Source organism: Syngnathus leptorhynchus, chromosome 16, assembly GCF_054491065.1.
Source record: "Syngnathus leptorhynchus isolate UIUO chromosome 16, UIUO_Slep, whole genome shotgun sequence".
Lineage (NCBI taxonomy): Eukaryota > Metazoa > Chordata > Actinopteri > Syngnathiformes > Syngnathidae > Syngnathus > Syngnathus leptorhynchus.
The window spans coordinates 8513169-8534395 of record NC_141210.1 but is presented as its reverse complement, the minus strand read 5'-3'; the positions used below and the strand labels follow the sequence as shown (position 1 = coordinate 8534395).

The window sequence follows — 21227 nt, the reverse complement described above, 5'->3', positions numbered from 1 at the left end:
CCACCACCACCACCCGCACCATCATCTTTCGTAAAGAAAAAACTCATTAGCATCAGCACATCAGAAGGGAGATGAACTGCTTGCATGCCTGCCTCGAGAGTTGAACAGCAGGGGGCCTCATGTGATTCATCATGTGGGATCACTTTGCAAAGCTAGAGGAAGCAACAAGAACCTCACACCAGGACAAAGTGTGCCTGTGTGAAGGCATAATTACTGCAACACGTTCCTCTTTCTTTCTTATTATTAGACAATTTACAAAAGTCTGGTCAGAAGACCCGACAACCCCATGCACAATATATTTTCTCACCAGAGGGTGGTGCTGGTGATAACTGAACGTTTTATTGACCTGCGTTGACTCTCATGCTGACATGCTATGTCAGACCGCTAGGTGGCACCATGTCCTGACGAACAAGTACTTTGAGCGCCTGCAATTCGTTGGCTCAAATCTGACCAAAAATATGAAGCATTTTGACATTTTCTACCGTTTGCCTTTCTAATCGCAATGCAAAGAATTGATTGCATTTTGTTAGCTTTTGTAGGGTGATAAACTGTAGTCCATGTTCGGGTGAGACAGGGCTGAATTTGCGGAACAGGAAGCGCGCTCCTGCGGTGCCATGACGCAGCTCGCCTCCTCGTCGTGCAGTAGCCGGGCGTCCTCCTGCAGTAGTCCATCATGATGAACCCGCGTCCGCGGAGGGAGGGGACGCAAATGAAATGTCACCGTTGACGAGGGGGTGTGGCGCGGACTGACTCCCATTCACCAAAACAAACTCAGCCCAACCCAGCCCAGATCGCGTATCGCGCCAGCGAGACGTGCCGCGGAGCAAATTGGGCCGCTCGGAAACCCCCGCAACCAGCGCTCTCTATTGTGTGTTGGGGGTGGGGGGTGTCCATGGTGCATGGGGCTCATCACGTCCGGAACCAGCTCGGATTACGCAGATATTCAAATTCTGTTTTGGATGCTACGATATGGCCTGGACATCCCCGAGATGAGGATGCAGTAACCAGGGTGAGACTGAGGTTATTTACGTCCTGGATGGATTAAATTAGCAGCGGTTGGATTTGACAATGAACCGGATTATTTTGTTGCTGTAGGCCCCTTTAGATTAACAGACCGAATCTTCCTCGCAACCGTCATAAATAAAGCGGCCCCGATGATGTTACACTCCAGCCAGCATACTGTGAGGCAAAATTGAGGTCGTGTCTCTTTAAGAGCGCGTTTATGGCAATTAACATCATGTGAATGCATGAAGCGATGTGTAACCTTTTCCCACTCGCATTGTAGATCCCGCAAAGCCAAATGTGATGCAACAAGAGCGCATTTTGGCTCTTCTTATGAGAATTCCTGTTCATTGATTGGGGGTTTAGATTGTTTAAATGGTTACAAAAAAGAGGCTGTCGGGATTAGACCGAGCACAATAATACATAATAATATCGCTGTTGGAATTGCAACTGTCACGTTTACTGCCTGTCATGCATTGATGTTTTTTGACAGACGTGAATCCTAAAAGGTTGAGGGGTTTTTATTATTTTTGTATTATCGGCCTTTAGTAGTTAAGGCACGGAGAATATCACCTCCCATCATCACAGCTGAATGTACAGAGTTGGGATTTTGTAAAATGACATAATTTTAGGGGTTTGATTTTTTAAAATATAATTAATATTCAAACATTCATTCATTCATTCATTTTCTGAACCGCTTAGTCCCCACGGGGGTCGCGGGCGTGCTGGAGCCTATCCCAGCCGTCATCGGGCAGTAGGCGGGGGACACCCTGAACTGGTTGCCAACCAATCGCAGGGCACACAGAGACGAACAACCATTCGCACTCGCACTCACACCTAGGGACAATTTGGAGTGCTCAATCGGCCTATCAAGCATGTTTTTGGGATGTGGGAGGAAACCGGAGTGCCCGGAGAAAACCCACGCGGACACGGGGAGAACATGCAAACTCCACACAGGGAGGTGGAATCGAACCCGCACCCTCCTAACTGTGAGGCGGACGTGCTACCCACTGCGCCACTGAGCCGCCCTAATATTCAAACAAATGCGATAAAATATTTTTACTTGTTTGTTTTAATTTTAAAATAATTAATTGAAACATAAGCACGTCAAGGCGGCTTGGTGGTGCACTGGGTAGCACGTCCGCCTCACAGTTAGGTGGGTGCGGGTTCGAGTCCACCTCCGGCCCTCCCTGTGGGGAGTTTGCATGTTCTCCCCGTGTCTGCGTGGGTTTTCTCCGGGCACTCCGGTTTCCTCCCACATCCCAAAAACATGCTTGGTAGGCCGATTGGAGACTCTAAATTGTCCCTAGGTATGAGTGTGAGTGCGGATGGTTGTTCGTCTCTGTGTGCCTTACGATTGGCTGGCAACCGGTTCAGGGTGTCCCCCGCCTACTGCCCAATGACGGCTGGGATAGGCTCCAGCACGCCCGTGACCCCCGTGGGGACAAAGCGGTTCAGAAAATGGATGGATGGATAAGCACGTCGAAGAGTGCTTGCATTTCCGTTCAAATGGTCATCACAATTGAATGTACTCTGGTGTGCAAGAGTGAGTTTGAGTGTTTTCATGTTGTTGAATGCTTGTGTCGTTGCCCTCCAGGCCGTGACCCACGCTCTGGGTGGCGATGAGCCGTCACGGCAGGGACGGCAACGGAAGGGGAGCTAACCAACGTGCCAATACTCCGCCCTCTCGGCACGCGCCTGCACCCAAACTGCAGGTCCAGCGCTCCCTCTCGCGTGACACCATTACCATCCACTTCTCCGCTCTGGGCAAGGAGGAGGACGACGAGGAAGAGGAGCTTTATGGAGGGAAATCAGAGCTGGATGCTTCGGGAGCTCTGGAGGTTTGCAGGTCAAAAGAGGACTTGGTTTTTGAATCTGAGAGCACGACGGCCAGCGCTCCCGCAAACGTCGGCTCTTCGGCCATGACAATCATCCCCACCTTGAGCAACCCTCAAGTGAGTTGCAATCCTCCCACCAGCTCCTCTTGGCCTTCCGAACATCCCTTCGCCAACCTCCCGGCCACGAGCTCCAGCTCCTCTTCCCCTTGCAAGTCGTCCGGGCTGTCATCCTCCCGACCTTTCCTCAGCTTGGTCGGGTCCATGTCCAACGAGGCGGAGGCCCGCGAAGCTGCCGTCGCCCCATCGCATGCCCGCCACAGACACTTGATGAAATCTTTTGTCAAGTCCCTCTCCACTGAGACATCAAAGGTTGAGCAGCAGGAAGACTCCGTTCACCATGTTCTTCATTCCGCCCTCCACCAGCAACAAGCGCAGCCGTCGCAGCGGCCGCCTCCTCGCAACATGCAACTCTTCAAACAGTTCTCCCAGCCTCGCTTGTCCACAGCCCCAGTCGTGGCCACCCAGGTGGGGGGAGACTCCAAAACGGCCCCATCATCTCCCACCGTATCACCGGATGGCAGGTCCTTCTTCAAGGTTCAAGAAGTAGAAGCCAAGATCGAGGATACAAGGCGGCGTCTCTCTGAGGTGATGTCAGACCCCCTGCAGCTTTTTAGTAAGATCATGGGCGAGGAATCGGGCACGGGCGGCCCCCATCGAGCCAGGTTGTTGTCATCCAGTGCGTCGGAGCTGAGCGGCATTGCGGCGGTCAACGGACACTCGGAAGGTTATGGCAGCAGCATCAAGGAGGAGGAGGGAGCAGAGGGCCAGGAAGAGGAAGAAACACCCACCAGGCATGGACCCGATTGTGTCGTCCTCTCCTTTCCTCGCAGCCAGACCTCTGCATCCGCATTGGCGAGGTCTCCGTCGCTCAATCTGGGTCGCTGCTCCATGTCGGCCCTGGCGGCCCGTCAGGAAGACGAGGACTTTTGTGAGCTTTACAGCGAAGACTTTGACTTGTGCACTGACACGGAGACCCCAGACGGGGATCGCCCCAGATTCCGCAGAAGCTCTGGCGAAATGGAGATGGAGGAAGAAGAGGAGGAGGAAGCGGCAACTGTGCCTTGGATGGGTCTGGTCTACCTGACCCAGTTGGTGTACGGGTACTTGGTCCTTCCGCTCCCGCCGTACGTATGTGCAGTGCTCCACGGCACGTTGGCGGGCTTGACCTTGGCCGTTCTGGTCCTTTGGCTGTCAGCTCCACAGCGCTCCCACTTGGCAATGAGAAAGCAAAGACGCAGGACAGAACCTTGGAACGCGGCCCGGCTCGATATCCAAGAACCGGGCATTTTCAAGGTGAGGCATCCGCATCTCTTTGCTGCTCAGCCAGTTGCACTCAACCCTCTTTTGTCTCCCCTTTTGCACGGCCGTCGCATCTCAGGGCTGGATGAACGAGATCCACAGCTATGACCCGGAGATGTACCACGCCACCCTGACGCACTCAGTCTTCGTACGCCTGGAAGGTTCCATTCTGCGACTGTCAAAACCAAACCGCAACATCTCCCGCCGCGCCGCTCACAACGAGCCTAAGCCTGACATCACCTACGTCAGCCAGAAGATCTACGACCTGACCGACAGCAAGGTGCGCTAAACTTGCCCAAAGCCAAAGTCGCAAGCGTGCCCATGTACGCCGCTTTCAGCCCTGACCTTCTCAACTATGTCCCCTCCCCCAAAGATCTACCTGATGCCACAAAGCCTAGCAAGAAAACGAGTTTGGAACAAGAAGTACCCCGTTTGCATTGAGCTGGCCAAGCAGCAGGACTTTATGTCCAAGAAGACCCAAGAGGACGGGAAGCCCACAACGCTGGACGAGAAGGCCGAGCAAGGGGGCAACAAGGTTGAAAAAGCTGACGCGTCCGCGGACGAGCCGAAGAAGCCGACGCCCGGAGGAGGGGATCTGACAATCTACCTGTTTGGGAGGACCGGGCGGGAAAAAGAGGAGTGGTTCCGAAGATTTCTGATGGCGTCCCAGATGAAGTCTGATGGCCGAGGCGGCCGTCTGCCCAAGAGTGGTCAGTGTGTGATGCACCAAAATCTTTGTCCTAAATGCCACAATGTCCACTTTTTTTGTTTTAGCCTCGCAGCCCTGCCACGGCAACCAGTGTGTGGGCAGTCAGGAGGCTGACGACCGAGAAAGCTCCGACGAGCCGTGCCACCCTCAGCCTCGCCGCCGGGAGAGCTCCTCGAGGCAGAAGACGCTCTTGGACTATGATGTGTATATGGCCAAGTACGTCAGCCCTCGGCCCGCAAGCCCGGCTGCCGCTGAAAGTCCTGGCAGACGCAGCCCCGACAAGAGCCCCTCGAGTACCAAAAAGGTAAGGAACGTGGTGAAAGATCCATCCATTTTCTGTACCGCTTTGTCCCCACGGGGGTCACGGGCGTGCTGGAGCCTATCCCAGCCGTCATCGGGCAGCAGACGGGGGACACCCTGAACTGGTTGCCAGCCAATCGCAGGGCACACAGAGACGAACAACCATCCGCACTCGCACTCACACCTAGGGGCAATCTGGAGTGCTCAATCAGCCTACCAAGCATGTTTTGGGGATGTGGAAGGAAACAGGAGTGCTCGGAGAAAACCCACACGGACACAGGGAGAACATGCAAAATCCACACAGGGAGAGCCGGAGGTGGAATCGAACCCGCACCTTCCTAACTGTGAGGCGGACGTGTTACCCAGTGCGCCGCCGAACCGCCCTTGGTGATATGTCATTTAGACAGATGTAATGGTTTGACATCACCCTGTGGCACTGCTTCGATTATTTGCACTGGGCGCATTTGTGAAATTCAAACAGCTTGGAAGTTGACCGGCATGGCAGAACAGATGGTTGAACTTTGGAGTTGCTGCTGCGGATGGTTCTGCTTCTTGATGAGTTGTAATTGATTCATTTCACTTCTCTTTTAGAAAATCTATATTTTGGAATGTAGCGCTGCTAAATATTGTTTGATGTGGAAAAACAACCTCTGCCAAACCCGAGAAAGAGCTTCTGCTCCGTTTTAAAGCAATAGAGTGCGCTTGGCAAAATAGGAAATTGAATTTTTAGGAAATTTATTTTTTCCGTTTCATTTTTGGTCCATCGAACCGTTTTCCCCTCAGAGGCTCGGGAGTTCACATGAGTCGGCTGAACCAGAAGCCTGGGTCAACGCTTTTCTGGGGAGAATATTCTGGGACTTCCTAGGAGAGAAGCACTGGGCCAACGTCGTCTCCAAAAAGATTCAAATGAAGCTCAGTAAGATCCGGGTGGGTGCTCCCCTTAAATTGATCTCAAATCCAACTCAAGTGCGCTTCAAGTGCCAACGCACTGAAAACCCCCTTCTTTTTTTTTTCCCAGCTGCCGTATGTTATGAATGAGCTCACCTTAACGGAACTCGATATGGGCTTCTCCATGCCCAAGATTCTCAGAGCCTCCAAACCTTCTGTGGACCACCAAGGTAGGAACCCGAGCGCGGATTCGCACCCAAAATCCCCCTTTGCCCTTGGTGATGATTTGGGCGAGCGATGGTCGAGTTGATTTTCAACTTGCACTTTTCCGAAAAATAAAACAAACAAGCAAGCACGTGTCCCACAAAAAGTGCTTTTCTGTCATTTTATGCCAACTCATGGAAATGACACATCTGTTTTTAGTTACTTATGGTCTTGGGCTATTCACTGAGAGCTCAGATATTACTACAGGAGGTTCACCCAGCTAGGAAGTGCAGCTGCCCAAGGCCTGACCTTTTCATCTACAATGACAGGATAAAAGCACTCTTCTGGCAAGGGATGAAATGGCTCGCTGCTAACAGCAATGGTTTTATCGCCATGGCAACCACAGGCCACGTAGGTCAAAAGCTTTCTTGTCTGGCTTGTCCCTCCAGGTTTGTGGTTCGATCTGGAGGTCTCCTACACGGGCTCCTTCCTCATGACTCTGGAGACCAAGATGAACCTCGCCCGTCTGGGCAAGGAGGGCGAGGGCCTCGGCGAGCACAGCAAGGAGTGGTCAAGGCCACGCACCTACTGTCTGGCGGACAGTGACGAGGAGTCATCCAGCGCCGGCTCCTCTGATGAAGAGGATCCTGTGGAACTTTTCAGTGACAAAGCCGTTTTCCCCGGAGGTGAAAGGTGAGCAGAGCAATATTTGAAAAGCCACACGAACGTGTTGGTTGGAAGCCAATGTTCCCACCTTCTGACCTAGCGCTGAATTACCGGAGCACCCAGCCGCTCCTTCCCATCATGGGGCCTTAGCAACTTGTCATTAAGAAATAATCAGTGTGACTCGCTTTCTGCTCAGCTACATGGGAGGCCACAGGCCCAGCAAGATCATGCGTTTTGTGGATAAGATCGCCAAGTCCAAGTACTTTCAGAAGGCTACAGAGACAGAGTTCATCAAGAAGAAGATGGAGGAGGTGGCCAACACGCCGCTGCTGCTCACCGTGGAGGTGCAGGAGTGTCAAGGCACGCTTGCCGTCAACATACCGCCGCCTCCTACCGACAGGATATGGTAAATTTACCTTTTATGCTTGAGGGGATAGCGCTAGTGCCCTCTGCTGGATAACGCGTCCCATTAAGGTGTACTTCTGGGCGCTCAGGTACGGCTTCCGCAGTCCACCTCACCTGGAGCTCAAAGCGCGGCCCAAGCTCGGAGAGAGGGAGGTCACTCTTGTCCATGTGACCGAATGGATTGAGAAGAAACTGGACCAGGAGTTTCAGGTACTTGAACTGGTTGTTCTGCACATTGCTGTCCAATTTCAAGATGCATATGAATGTGGCAACCTTGAGAGCAGAGCATATTGCATGCGATTTAAAGATGCAGGTTGGAAATTGTAAAATGGCCGCGCAATAAATTTTTCGCTACTTGCCAAACACATACTTCAAATCAACGATAGCCGATGTCATAAATTCAGTAGGCCCCCGAAAGTTCAAATATGTTTTGTCCTCCCGACAGAAAATATTTGTCATGCCAAACATGGATGACTTGTGGCTACCCATCATGCACTCTGCCATGGACACGCGATCCAATACCAGCTCGATGAGCGAGTCAAACGATGCCTTGAGGGGCCCAGAACCCGAAGAGTCCGAGGTCTGCCATATGTAAAGGCGACGTCCGGACTGCTGTTTTTTGTCACCGTGGCAACTGGATGTCGTGGCATTTTGAGAAGTAGCCGTTTGATTGAACAATAAGAAGCATTTCAACCTGTGAGTTATGGCTACACCAAACTCGAGTTGTACGCTGCATATTTTGTGACCTTTCCGACGCCTTGCGAAAAGTTTGTCAACCTGATTGACATTGGCACAAAGGATGAGTAAATAATTATCCCCCATGGACAAATTTCCTATGGAGACTCTTCCGGCCATCTTTGCTGTGTGTGCCTGGCACGAGTTTGCAAACAGCTCAATGAATGAAACCTTGTTTCTTGCGGGAGAAGTACTTTAGAAAGGAGGTGGGGCTTGTATGGCTTGAAATGTGCAGTACGAGCAGACGCAGCAGCCTAACGCTTTGCCGAAATCCAATGAATGTATTTATGAGTCGCTCGTTCACTTGACAATGTGCTTCTTAGCAACACTTTTCATTCAAAAGTTAGTCATGTGTTTTTATCGCCAAAGCATTCTTGCAGTTCGGCTCGAAGGGTCATTAGTGGCTATTGTCTGCAGTCGAGTACTCTTGCTTTCAATTCTGTACATTTTACTGACTGACAGTCATCTGTAGGGGGAATATTTATATATTTTGCCAGCTCAACAGGATTAAAATACTGACATTTTGGGTGTCTGTTTTTTGGATTTCAGCCATATTGTTTCAATCGTGTCAAGACAGACATCAAGCCAACAAGTGCATCTTTTGCCATTTAAATTTTTTTTTTCTGTATTGTGTGCAGATATGCCAACATTTAGTTGCTTTACAGATGACGGTTTCTTGTCAGTGTCACTATGAGGCAGAAAGTGCCTTTAAAATAAGCAAACATTCCTCCAGTGCAACATGTGCAGCCACGCAAAAAAAAAAGTGCCATTATTGTAAATTGTTTCCACAAGTTTTGATGTTCATTCGCACTGTGACGAAACATTGCTGTTGTGTTCAGTGATGTCAGAATGTTACAGTTCAGGTCATTGTGTATCAATTAAAAAAAAAAAAAAACTAATAAATGGGGGTCATAATTGGACATGGATGAAGCAAAGAGCATTTATATTAATCAACATCACTTTATTAGGAATTCACGCAACCTGGGAAAATACCTAGTTGTTCGGCATCAAGCATTTCTGGTTTTCCTAGCATTTCCAGTTTAAAAAAAAAAAGTAATCAACTGCCAAGTGATTGTAAAAAATAACCGCCACTCACTTGTGACAATTACACAACTGTCATGCTTTAAAAGAGAAACTTGGGAAAGTAGCCAAAAAACTCCAGTTATAACAGGACTTGTGAATTTTGTTCTTGCACCATTTCTTTCAAATCTGCATGACCACCAAATATCTCAACCAGGATTCACATATAGTGAATTACATTATTCACATTCATTATGTAAAACAAGACATTAAATGAAAGTCGTTCTTCAGAGGAAAATGTGCTTTATTTGTATATGTTGCACACTTCAAAGCCAAGCGGTCCAGTTCAGGGAGTCGTGGGGGGTGTGATAAAATAGAAATTTATTTAATAGTCAAGCAGAGACAAACCTGGATTACAATAATATATGGCGCTGGATCAGGTTTTGGGTTTACTTCATTGAACATCAAGAAGTCTAACGCATTTGAATCATTATGAACAGCGCCAACTTCTTAACAACGCAGTCCTACGTAGTAAGGGCCTCTGTGGTGCACCACGTGTTTGCTATCCACGTGGCTGCCTGCTACGTGACGACTATTTCGCCATGGCTTAGCATTCACTTCTGTGAGAAAAGAAAAGGGTCGAATTAAACCACCTCTTTTAATTCTCCATTAGTGCGGGTTGAATCAAATTGCTTACCATAACATTTGTCAATCGACGCGGCCTAGTGGTGATGATGACGCACCGTGAACAATGAACCCTTCGTGAAAAGATAAAAAGCTACATAATCAAAGCGACATCTTGCAATAAAATTTGTAAATAAAAAATAAATTAAGAATTTTTTGGGGCACGAATCCGTCTCAGTGATGAAAACATGTTGAGCAGTAGCCTGCTCCCGGAAGTGATCTAGCCATTTCCGGCGGTTGTCCTCGTCTCTTATTGGCTGGCACCGCCCCATGGGACGGCCCCTCCTCCACTCTATGTCACATCTTCCACAAAGTCCCACCTCCTCCCAGGTTTCATTTCAGGAAGCGAAAAAGCTAACTGGTATGGCCGGAGCGCTGCCACAATGCTGTTTTCGACTCTCGATCAAACCTTTCACAACATTCGCGTAGGCAGCCAAATGACGTCTTGTATGGAGTGAACTGACGTCAAAGACCAGATCTTTTGCTTCTCAGACCCCAAATGATGGACTGGACAGTGAGCAGCCGGGCCCTGCTCTGGTGCATGTTGCTCTACTATGCCGCTCTGCCACTCAAGGTATCAAATAGCACACGTTTGACTAAACGCAAGTGAAAAACTAATTCTTCCAGGTGATTAGCGGCACTGGCTATTATTAGCTTGGGTCCAAAATATGGTGAACCTGCTTTGGGTGTACCAAAAGCACATCATGGGCCAGGGAGCTTCACAGAAGCTGACGTATAAACGTAAAATGGCGTAATTGATTGCGTAGAATTTATTTACGGAGTGACAATTTTGGTCAGATGCTGTTGATAGGGCAGTAGTATGCTAAGGCGGTTGATACTCTTGTGACTGATGTGTCGTAAGAGCAGCATGTGTTTGTGTTATCGTATCTGTTGATTGACTCGTGTTGCACATCCTCCACTCAGCCCAATAAACATCAATCCAGCTGTGATGTTAAAAGCCAGTGTAATTTTCACCACAGGAGGCAGAGCGTGTATGATGGTCGATGGAGAATGCAGGATGCAACTTATAACTTGGAGTAGGTGGGTGTAACAGATGACCAGAGATGCATGGAATGGACGGATTGTGTCACAGCAGAGGAAGTAGATTTCGAGTTTATTGCAGTGAACTTGGGCATGCACTCGTAATTATTGGTTAGTTTGCAGATTTTATGAAGGGCGACCATTGAACAAGGCAGATTGATGAAAATCCAAATTCTGTCGATGGCAACATTTGTGGAGCACGCCGGATTAGCACTTCTGTGTGGAATTAACTTGTTTTACCAGTACAGGTTTTCTTCGGAAGCTTCATTGCACATTCCAAAAACCATCCGCTTTTGCTTCATTGAAAATGCAAATGCTAGTTACACACCGTACTGCGAAGGGACAACGGTAGCTTGCCTTTATTTGCTGCTGGTTGCTAAGTGACCCAACTGGAGGTAGCCCGGTGCCTTTTTCCGCTGGTTTGGAGGGAAAGTCAGAGTACTTTGATGTTTGTTGCCTGTTCCTGGTCCCTGCGGCCTTGTGGTCCCATCGCAGCGCACCAACACAAGCCACTTTGCTCATAAATAAGTTGCGGTCTTGCGCTATCTTATCACAGCTGCAGATTGGCTACGTGTGCCCACGCAGGGGTCCAACACGTGACATGACCCACGCTGGGCTGAAACACCGCCGCGCTTCTGATAAGCGCACATGAGCTTCAACAAATACACGGCGGCGATGTGAAATTTGCTGGCTCGATGATGACAAACTTGAGCTCAATGCAGATTGTTTGATCATTTTATGTTTGCGCATGTTAATGATACCTCCAATGTTGTTACGGATGAGCAGTTTTATCATCTGCCTCACATTGGTGTCTGGAATAAAATTGGGAAAAGCTGACAAGAGCGGACATTTCCTCCGTACAGCACATGTACGAGTGTTGCTTTTTCCTTCTCCACTTTTGGCCTCGTTGTTGTTTTTTTTTTCTGCAAACAGCACATTACCGCTAAAGGGGCGCCGGGTACTTTGTGTTCATCGTAAGGGCACTTGAAATCCCCCGGACTCCACCCATCAAAAGTGTCTAAATGCTGAGATGAGTCTATTGGCAATTAGCGATGGCTAATCTGCATCATATCCACCCCCACCCCAAAGACCCTTCAAGCGGATTAGTGCGAGATTTCCATCAATAGCGGTGAGAAGATGACCATCTTGGCTGCTCCATTGTTGGTGGCACAACAAAAACAAAGCAGTGTAACTTTGTTGTCCAAGCTGTATTTTGCGGATTACAAAGCGGCTGAAAGTCCTCTAAAGCGTTGTGGCTGCAGAATCAGCCAAGTTATGCGCTTTACTTGCCCGTGGAACGAAGCTTCCGTTGACTCAGGTTCAAGCGCAATGGCATCTCGATGTACTTGCACATTGCTAGCCTCATCACATTATTGTCAAGTTATTTCAACTTGCTTGCTAAAACGTTTGTGTTCGTGTGTGCGCGCGTGTGTGTATGTGAGGAGGGGGGTTCTGATTGTGCACAGTAGTGGCTACTGGACTCATCTTGTTTGTGGAATTTGTTGTTATCTCTTGTTTTCTGAGAACATTCCAAAATAACATGCTATTATGCTAACGGCGCTATATCAAACTTTTCAGGATGCTGCACGAAGCTTTACGTATTTTGCAAACACAAGTCGCTGAGGTATTTGAGGGCGAGTCCCCTGGCGAGGTTGTCCGGTTTTCTTCTCGTTTCACTTTCACCACAGAAATGTTGCATCAGCATGTTGTTCAATGAAAAAACCTATGTTGCTCTTAATTGCACTTGAGAAGGCATTTTGGTAATGACGTTGCTGTTTGTTTGTTTTTGTCTTGCCTGCCATCTTTTCAGGTGTTTTGCAATGCCGGCACGGTTTCGCTCCCCGAGAGCTTGCTCTTTGTGTCCACTCTGGATGGAAATTTGCACGCGGTGAGCAAGAAATCAGGTTCCATCAAATGGACGCTGAAAGAAGGTGAGCACAGACTTGTTTTATTGTCTGATAGCTACCCAAGAATGTTTCGGAGATGACTGCAGTCGTTGCGTTTGGGCCGCACTTGAGATCTCGCTTTGACTTGGAAAAATGTGTAATGATTAACGGCAAGGGGGGCAAATACAGCGCAGGCTGCTGTCAAGGTCGACACAGGCGAGCCAACGTGGGCAGGCCGTCTTCTGCGCTTGCCAGAGATAAGACAGAAAAGAGTTGCATTCTGCAATGACCCTAACACCCCCCTCACACACACACACACACACACACACACACACACACACACACACACACACACACACACACACACACACACACGCACGTTGACTCCTTCGGGCACATCAAAAGGATCATCATCATCTGGTCCACAACCTGTGTGTTCACACCAGCAAGATTATAATTCTTCTTGCTTGTCTTTTAACTGGGGCCATTTTCGGGTAGTGATTCATTTTTTTAGTGAACTGTATTTTCCGCACCATAAGGCGCACTGAAATGCATTTAATTATCTAAAAAAAATGAAGGTGCACCTTTTGATAAGATGCGCCCTTTGTGTGGACCAAATTCCAAAATCTCTAAAGTTGTTTTGTGTGGCTTGTGTGGCACACAGAGACGTAATGTCCTGGCATAATAGCTCTTTGGAAAGCCGGTAACATTGCCGAATACCAGCGTGATAAGGACGAGACAATTAACCCCTAGCGCCTTATGATGTGGAATATTTCCGGACTATAAGTCGCTCTGGAGTACAAGTTGCTCCAGCCATAAAATGCATAATAATAACGAAGAAAGAGACATATAACAGGGATGAGAATTCTCCGCGGATCCGCGAATTTTTGTTTTTTCCCGTCAAAAGTATTTTCGTGAATTGTGTAAATCCGTTGAGAAAATATTTTTTTTATATATGGGGAGCGTTAGCCTCGGCGACTCGCGAGTATTCCCCGCCCACCGCGACTGTGTGCGTGCATAAAAAGCACGGAAAAGTAGCGGCATATATATATATATATATATATATATATATATATATCCCGCTACTTTTTTGTGCTTTTTCACATTCGCCATTCTTATCCCTAATATAAGTCGCACTGGAGTATAAATTGCATTTTTGAGGGAATTTTATTTGATAAAATACAACACCAAGAACAGACACGTCATCTTGAAGTGCAATTTAAAATAAAAATAGGATAGAGGCAACAATAGGCTGAATAATTGTACGGTATGCTAACGTTACATGACACAAACAATAAACTGAGCATGTGCCTGGCTTAACATATTAAGAGTTATTCAGATAGCTATAGCATAAATAACGTGCAAACAAGTTTATCAAACCATCTGTGTCACTCCAAATCACTAAATCCATTAAAATCATCATCCCTGGTGTCACTTTTAAACAACTCCACTAACTCCAGAGGTAGAAGATGCAGCGCATTCTCTTCTATGTGGCTTACGTCAACTCATCGTCAGTTGCAGTTCCAATTATTTCACAGGCCTAGAGCGCCCTCATGCGGTTTAGTGTAAAAATAATGTGAAATTATATAATAATGTGTTAATAATTTAACACATAAGTCGCTCCTAAGTATAAGTTGCACCCCCGGCCAAACTATGAAAAAACCTGCAACTTATAGTCCAGAAAATACGGTATACAAGAACGATTTCATGCTGGTCGATTTCTCTGAATTTCTAAACATTTGCCATTGGGATGAATCATTTCTGGTCTGTTGTGCTGATTCATGCATCTGTCACGCTTGAATGTCAACTTTTTGTCTTTCCAGATCCAGTTCTTCAGGTCCCCACGCATGTTGCAGAGTACGTTGCTTTTTGTGCTTTCACGCATTTCCAACATTTTCACTGGCCCTTCAATTACTTGCTGTCAGTGAGACATTAAAGGTCCCCTTGTTTTTCTCCCCCGTAACTTCCAGGCCGGCCTTTCTGCCCGACCCCAATGACGGCAGCCTGTATTCTCTGGGTGGAAAGAACAACGAAGGGCTCACAGTAAGAATCTTGTCTCGCTCTCATAAGTTAGCATCCAATAATAGGACGTTCCGGTTGGCTGTGTATTTGTCGTTCTTAAACAGAAATTACCGTTCACCATTCCGGAGTTGGTGCAAGCGTCTCCCTGCCGCACTTCTGATGGAATCCTTTACATGGGTAAGGCCCATCCCGAACTCTGTGATGTCAGTTTGCTAAGTGCAGCAGATAAAAGAGGATAAGAACTTAGATGCAAGGAAGCTTACAGCCTTCCGCCCTGCACCAAGTGATCGCTGAATGCTGACCGTGATGTGTGTGTGCGCGTGTAGGCAAGAAGCAGGACTTATGGCATGTGGTGGACCTGTTGACTGGTGAGAAGCAGCAGACACTGACGTCATCCTTTGCTGACATGCCGTGTCCGTCCTCCTCTCTACTCTATCTGGGACGCACGGGTAAGCAAAACGAAAGGCCTCCCAGTTAACTCGTCGTCGTTTGTGTGGCGAGTGGAATCGCGATGGCACCTGTTCCACTGAATCCACTTTGAAGTCTTGGAGCTCCTTTGACTCGTTTTTCTCAAACGTTTTTGGACGCGCAGCGTATTTATTACGTGGCAGCAAGAAAATGATCTTTGGCGTGATCCCTGACATTCAAATCAAGTTTTACTTTTTTGCATTGACAAGCTGAAACGGATACTGGCCGCTCTCCCTGGCTTTTGTTCACGTTGCATAACTTGCATGGCCTATTCACAGTGGAAACATTGCGTCCCCGTTTCAGAATACACCATCACCATGTATGACACCAAAAGCCGCGAGCTGCGCTGGAACGCCACCTATTCGGACTACGCCTCCACCCTACCTGACGATGACGCCAAATACAGTAAGGCAGCTAGCAAGCCAGCGTTGGTCGCCATGCTAATCCGGTTGACTCCGCCTGCAGAGATGGCCCACTTTGTGTCCAACGGCGACGGGCTGGTGGTGACGGTGGACATTGAGTCTGGCGACGTCCGGTGGGTCCAAAACTACAACTCACCCGTCGTGGCCATGTACATCTGGCAGCGTGAGGGCCTGCGTAAAGTTGCTCACACAAATGTCGCCGTGGAAACCCTACGCTATCTCACCTTCATGTCTGGAGAGGTGGGCCGAATCACCCAGTGGAAGTACCCCTTCCCCAAGGAGCAGAAGCTGGACAATAAGCTGATGTAAGCAAATAGAAGCTGGTGGTTGCTTTAATTTTTGTCGGGGAGCTCCCAATGTTTGGTTCAATTTTGAGTCTGAGGCTCATTTCCCCACATTCTTGTTGCACACCTCTTTAAGAATGTAAAGCATGCTCTTTGATATTTCTTTTTTCATTTTGTGATAGGGCCACTTTGTATGTGGGTAAATATTCCACCAGCTTGTATGCGTCTCCCTCCCTGGTGCACGACGGAGTCACAGTGGTGGTGAGTGCCGAAGGATAAGGATGTCAACCTAATTGTGTTTGCTGTCACCTATAGTAATAAACTCGAGCTGAGCCCGCAATGGGAAAAATGTTAAAGTGGAGTGAGTGCCTTAGTTTATGAATGGCTTAAATATTTGTTTGTGTGTGCAGCCTCGAGGAAGCACCTTCCCCATGTTGGAGGGCCCCGACAGGCGGGAGATGGATGAGGACGAAGAGTGCGTCATCACGCCCAGCACCAGCGTCCAATTCAATGCAGCACTCCGCCAGCGCAAGCGCATAAACTTCATGCGCAACTACCTGCTGCTCATCGGTAGGCCCGCCGCATGCTGGCGTCCTAGGCTTTGCCGTTTTAAACACAAGAGTCTCGCCTTCTAGGTCATCACGAGACACCGCCTGAAGCTCACAACAAGATCCTGGAAAGATTCCCTGACAACTTTCCTCGTAACCAAGGCAACGTCATTCCACCGACTAGCAACAAGAAGGCTGAGGAGGTGAGCGTGTGTGTGCGTGCGTGTGTGTGCGTGTGTGTGCGTGTGTGTGCGTTTGTGTGCATGCGCGCGTGTGCGCGCGTGTGTGCGCGTGTTCGTGTGTGTGCGTGTGTGTTCGTGTGTGCGTGTGTGTTCGTGTGTGCGTGTGTGTGTGTGTGTGCGTGCGTGTGTGTGTGTGCGTGCGTGCGTGCGTGTGTGTGTGTGTCCTTCCATTGTGTCCTTCCATTAAAAAAAAAAAAAGATTTTATTGGATTGTGTGAATGTGACTAATGCTGTGGTCATCAAGAGTAAATGTTTCTTTGGCTGCTCGCTTTCTTCATCTTCTAGGAGGTGGACAATGTTGTCAGGAATGACATTCCGCCTTCTCCTATGCCTGAAATCTCAGTCCAAGAACCCGGGCTGAGTGGTCGCACCATGCGCCCGGAGGCCCCTGTGGACTCCATGCTCAAAGACATGGCCACCATCATCTTTTCTACTTTCCTTCTGGCTGGCTGGGTGGCTTTTGTGATCACCTACCCCAAGGCAAGTTAAATAGCGACACCTAGTGGAGTAATAATTGTTGCACTGTCTTTTTAATCATGCTTTCGTTTGAAATTTGAGCTTCCGCGTAGCTTGTTTCCATATTTAACAACTGACAAGAAACCACAAGACATGTTTTTTTTTTTTCATCCAAGATCCTTTAGTGCCTTTTTTGTTTCAGAGTGTCCACAAGCAGCAGCAGCTACAGCACCAGGAGTTCCAACGGCAGATGGAGGAGAGGTTGGAGATGTTGCAGAGACAGCAGCCTTTCCCCACCGCCGACGCGTCGCTTCCTCTGGTCACAGACAGCGACTACCTGGAAGCGGCCCGTGCTCGCTCGGAATGCTCGGACCACAGCAGCCCCAACGTCACCCCGCGTGCCTCCAACCACTCCAACATCTCCCTTTCCGAGCTGGGCGGCTCTGCCAATGAGCACGAGGACGGAGGTGAAGTCAAGATGGCGTTCGTCGACGCTCCTCGTCGTCAAGAAGACCCTGTTGACGGTTTGTCCTTATTGTCTCATCAGAGGATGACTCCGCCATTGTGAGAGTGGGCAACATAACGTTCAATCCCAAACGAGTGCTGGGTCACGGCGCCGAGGGCACCATCGTATACAAGTAAGTAGAAAGGTAGATGGGATTTGGTTGTCTGGCTCAGCTCTCCAATCTATTTGGCCTTTGCCGCCAGGGGTCAGTTTGACAACCGTCCGGTGGCAGTAAAGAGAATTCTCCCGGAGTGCTTCAGCTTTGCAGATCGGGAAGTTCAGCTGCTGCGAGAGTCAGACGAGCACCCTAATGTCATTCGATACTTCTGCACCGAAAGGGACCGCCAGTTCCAGTACATTGCCACTGAGCTATGCGCCGCCACGCTTCAAGAGGTTCGCCGTCGTTGGCTCAAGCGTTTATTTGGCATAGTAGAGTGTGTGTGACGTTGCGCTCCTTTGCGGTCTGTCCAGTATGTAGAGATGAAAGATTTTGACCGTCGCGGACTGGAGCCGGTGATTCTGCTGCAGCAGGCCACCTCGGGACTGGCTCATCTGCACTCCCTCAACATTGGTCATTGTTTGAAAATGCTTGTTCTGCATTTGCGACAACACTACATCGTCAGCCCCGCTCCCGCCTCAACTTTGATCTCTCCCTGCAGTTCACAGAGACCTGAAACCTCACAACATCCTGGTGTCCATGCCCAACGCCCACGGGCGGGTGCGGGCCATGATCTCCGACTTCGGCCTGTGCAAGAAATTAGCTGTGGGTCGTCACAGTTTCAGCAGAAGGTCCGGCGTGCCGGGGACTGAGGGATGGATTGCTCCCGAGGTTCTCAGTGAGGACTGGAAAGACAACCCGGTGAGTTCAAAGTCCAGCTGTGCCAAATGGCCACACGTCGGAGATCTATAGCATCTACACCACGGTGCAATTCTCGTTTCTGTCGACTCACTGCAGATGTTCACAGTATGTTTTGTCTCTTGTTTTTTTGAAGACCTGCACTGTTGATATCTTCTCTGCCGGATGCGTCTTCTACTACGTGGTGTCTCAAGGTCGCCACCCTTTCGGCAAGTCCTTGCAGAGGCAGGCCAACATCCTGTTGGGCGCGTACAGCCTGGACCATCTGCAGACGGACAAACACGGTGAGGCCTGAACCTGATCGACAGGAGATTTGTGAGCGCTTCGTCACGGCCCGTCTTTGTGTTGTCTCAAACCAGGCGACATCGTGGCTCGAGACCTAATCGAGCAGATGTTGAGCATGGAGCCTCATCTGAGGCCCTCAGCCGAGTGTGTTCTCAAGCACCCTTTCTTCTGGAGCCTGGAGAAGGAACTGCAGTTCTTCCAGGTCTGTCTTGTTGGTTGCACTTAAATGAAACAAGTCAAATCAAATGGGAGTCACACGGGGGGGATAGGGGGCTTACCGGGCTAATCTTGCGAGCTGCATTACTTGCATGCTTGTTGTCGCTGGCAGGATGTGAGCGACAGAATAGAGAAGGAGCCACTGGACGGAGCCATCGTGAGGCAGCTGGAGCGAGGGGGGCGTGCTGTGGTCAAGAGTGACTGGAGGGAGCATATCACGGTGCCGCTGCAGACGGGTAGGACACAAGTAAAACGCCGTCGCCCCGCAGCCGTGGCTCATTCATCCATTTTGTCCATTCGTTTGTCTTTATGGCCAAGGGGAGATATGTTAGGAGCCTGGTGCTTTAAAGTCTCGTTTGATATTATATTGGTGAACAAGGTTAGAAATTTAGAAACCACGTTCCACATAGCATAAAAAATGTTTGTTCATATTATTTCTCCAGTTAGAAGACTCAGATTCTAAGCACTTTGTGCCCCAGGATGTTTAACCTTCTGTTAGGATGAAGCTCTCTGAGGCAAAGTTCCGTGTTTGTTTTCAACACAACATGCAATTCTAATGGCTTGCAGACCTGAGAAAGTTCCGTTCCTACAAAGGCAGCTCAGTCCGAGATCTGCTCCGTGCAATGAGGAACAAGGTAAGCGTGCGGGTGCTCTCCTCTTTAGTGCTCACAACTTCATGGCCATGCCCTTTCAGAGCCTGACACTCGCCTTGTTTGAACAGAAACATCATTATCGGGAGTTGCCCGCTGAGGTCCGGGAGACGCTGGGCTCCGTCCCCGATGACTTTGTTTGCTACTTTACGTCTCGTTTCCCCCACCTGCTCAACCACACATACCTGGCCATGCGGACGTGCGCTGCAGAGAGGTTTTTCTTGCCTTACTATTCCATTGCGGCAAAAGCGGACCACCCGCCACAAAGTCGACACCCGACAATGGACTCATCGCAACCCCCAGAATCCGCACACTGCTCACAAGATGAAGCACAGAAGGGACACGGCCCTGTGGGACCGCACCAGTCCTCTGCTTCTGCAGACCTGTCGGCCAAGACTGCTGGTGTCGCCGTCAGGCCCACACTGTCATGCGCTCACCTCTGAACCCCCGACATCTCATCTCAGGTTCAGTGGGTCCGACGGTAGATCGACGCAAACATAGTTCGTCCGCATCTCGCACACGATTGGCCAGTTGCTGAGTTTGGTGCCGGTGAGGAACGGGCCTGCAGTGCTTGGGAGCCGCTCAACCAGAACAGCTGCTGCACTGTGGATTTAACAAGTGCCTTCTTGACTTAAATGCAACAGAGCTCAACAATTCAAAAGGTTGTTGGATTGTGTGTTGTAGCTGAACTGAGTATTTTTCTATTTGCATTTTAATATCAAGTCCAAAAATAGTATTTATCCCAAAAATGTCCGGCCTTCTATTGTAGTAATTGTTGATGATAATTGTTGAACATACGGGGTAGTTTTATTGTGCAATGTATTTTGCAGTGAATTTGTTCACTGCCGAGATACTGTATGAATATTTTTATAGACTTGGTCCATGTGGCAAATGTGCCTTTAAAAAAAAAAAAAAAAAAACTCAACAAAAACAAGGCATCTCTGTGCTGAATGGCTCCAGATGGTTGTAGTGTAAACTTTTGTAAATGTGCTCGCATGATGTGCTGCGAGTGGACAGTCTTCTGAGGTTTTCAGGATCAAAATACTGCAGGTATTTTTTCTTTAAATAATGTGATTATCTATTCAAGTGTGACTTTTAAGGTCAATGCCGAATGCTCGTGCTTTGGAACGTTCCACATGTGTGTCAAAATGAAGTTGATAACTTGCACATTAAATTCTATTTTGTTTTTTACTGAAATTGACTTTGGTGTGTATCGGTTCAGTCTATTTCAACTAATTGAATAGTCAGCGTTCATGTAGTGCAGGTGTTTTCAACAGTTTTTTTTCCAAGGGACCACCATCATAACCAAGAAGTAACTCGGGGACCAATGCTTTGGCAGAATATTATTTTATTTTGCACCAAAGGAGGATAGACATATTCAGGCTATTTATTTGCATCTCTGTCTATTTTGGGAAATTCAGCTGCATATGACATAATTTGGATGGGTAAGAAATCCACAAAATTAGCTAGAAAATGAATCAAATCTAAATAATAAATCACTCTTATTTTTAAAAATGTTACAATTATTTTCCATTT

The 21227-nt window shown here is 48.6% G+C and overlaps 2 protein-coding genes across 2 annotated transcripts; both read left to right on the top strand.

Moving 5' to 3' along the window:
* Nucleotides 1–936: 936 nt before the first annotated feature.
* On the top strand, nt 937–9338 carry tex2 (testis expressed 2). The gene is made up of 11 exons (XM_085934606.1): nt 937–1009; nt 2600–4193; nt 4279–4479; nt 4573–4909; nt 4974–5212; nt 5992–6135; nt 6227–6326; nt 6750–6993; nt 7163–7372; nt 7461–7581; nt 7817–9338. Exons 2-11 carry the CDS (start codon nt 2625–2627, stop codon nt 7964–7966), a joined length of 3315 nt encoding a protein of 1104 aa, XP_085790732.1. The 5' UTR covers nt 937–1009; nt 2600–2624; the 3' UTR covers nt 7967–9338.
* Nucleotides 9339–10115: 777 nt separating this feature from the next.
* Nucleotides 10116–20888, top strand: ern1 (endoplasmic reticulum to nucleus signaling 1). Its single transcript, XM_085934609.1, has 22 exons — nt 10116–10384; nt 12662–12782; nt 14561–14594; nt 14708–14780; nt 14864–14936; nt 15086–15208; nt 15531–15632; nt 15693–15954; nt 16116–16194; nt 16344–16503; nt 16569–16684; nt 17009–17203; nt 17382–17646; nt 17727–17817; nt 17888–18077; nt 18156–18255; nt 18344–18543; nt 18677–18824; nt 18900–19027; nt 19154–19277; nt 19609–19676; nt 19763–20888. Exons 1-22 carry the CDS (start codon nt 10310–10312, stop codon nt 20132–20134), a joined length of 3099 nt encoding a protein of 1032 aa, XP_085790735.1. The 5' UTR covers nt 10116–10309; the 3' UTR covers nt 20135–20888.
* The last annotated feature ends 339 nt before the right edge of the window (nt 20889–21227 follow it).

Coding starts and splice junctions, on each gene's coding strand:
- ern1 (XM_085934609.1), top strand. CDS start 10,310: ATGATGGACTGGACAGTGAGCAGCCGGGCCCTGCTCTGGTGCATGTTG. Junction 16,195..16,343: donor ACGACGGAGTCACAGTGGTG/GTGAGTGCCGAA, acceptor TTGTGTGTGCAG/CCTCGAGGAAGCACCTTCCC. Junction 18,078..18,155: donor GCGCCGCCACGCTTCAAGAG/GTTCGCCGTCGT, acceptor CGGTCTGTCCAG/TATGTAGAGATGAAAGATTT.
- tex2 (XM_085934606.1), top strand. CDS start 2,625: ATGAGCCGTCACGGCAGGGACGGCAACGGAAGGGGAGCTAACCAACGT. Junction 5,213..5,991: donor GCCCCTCGAGTACCAAAAAG/GTAAGGAACGTG, acceptor TTTTCCCCTCAG/AGGCTCGGGAGTTCACATGA. Junction 6,327..6,749: donor ACCTTCTGTGGACCACCAAG/GTAGGAACCCGA, acceptor TTGTCCCTCCAG/GTTTGTGGTTCGATCTGGAG.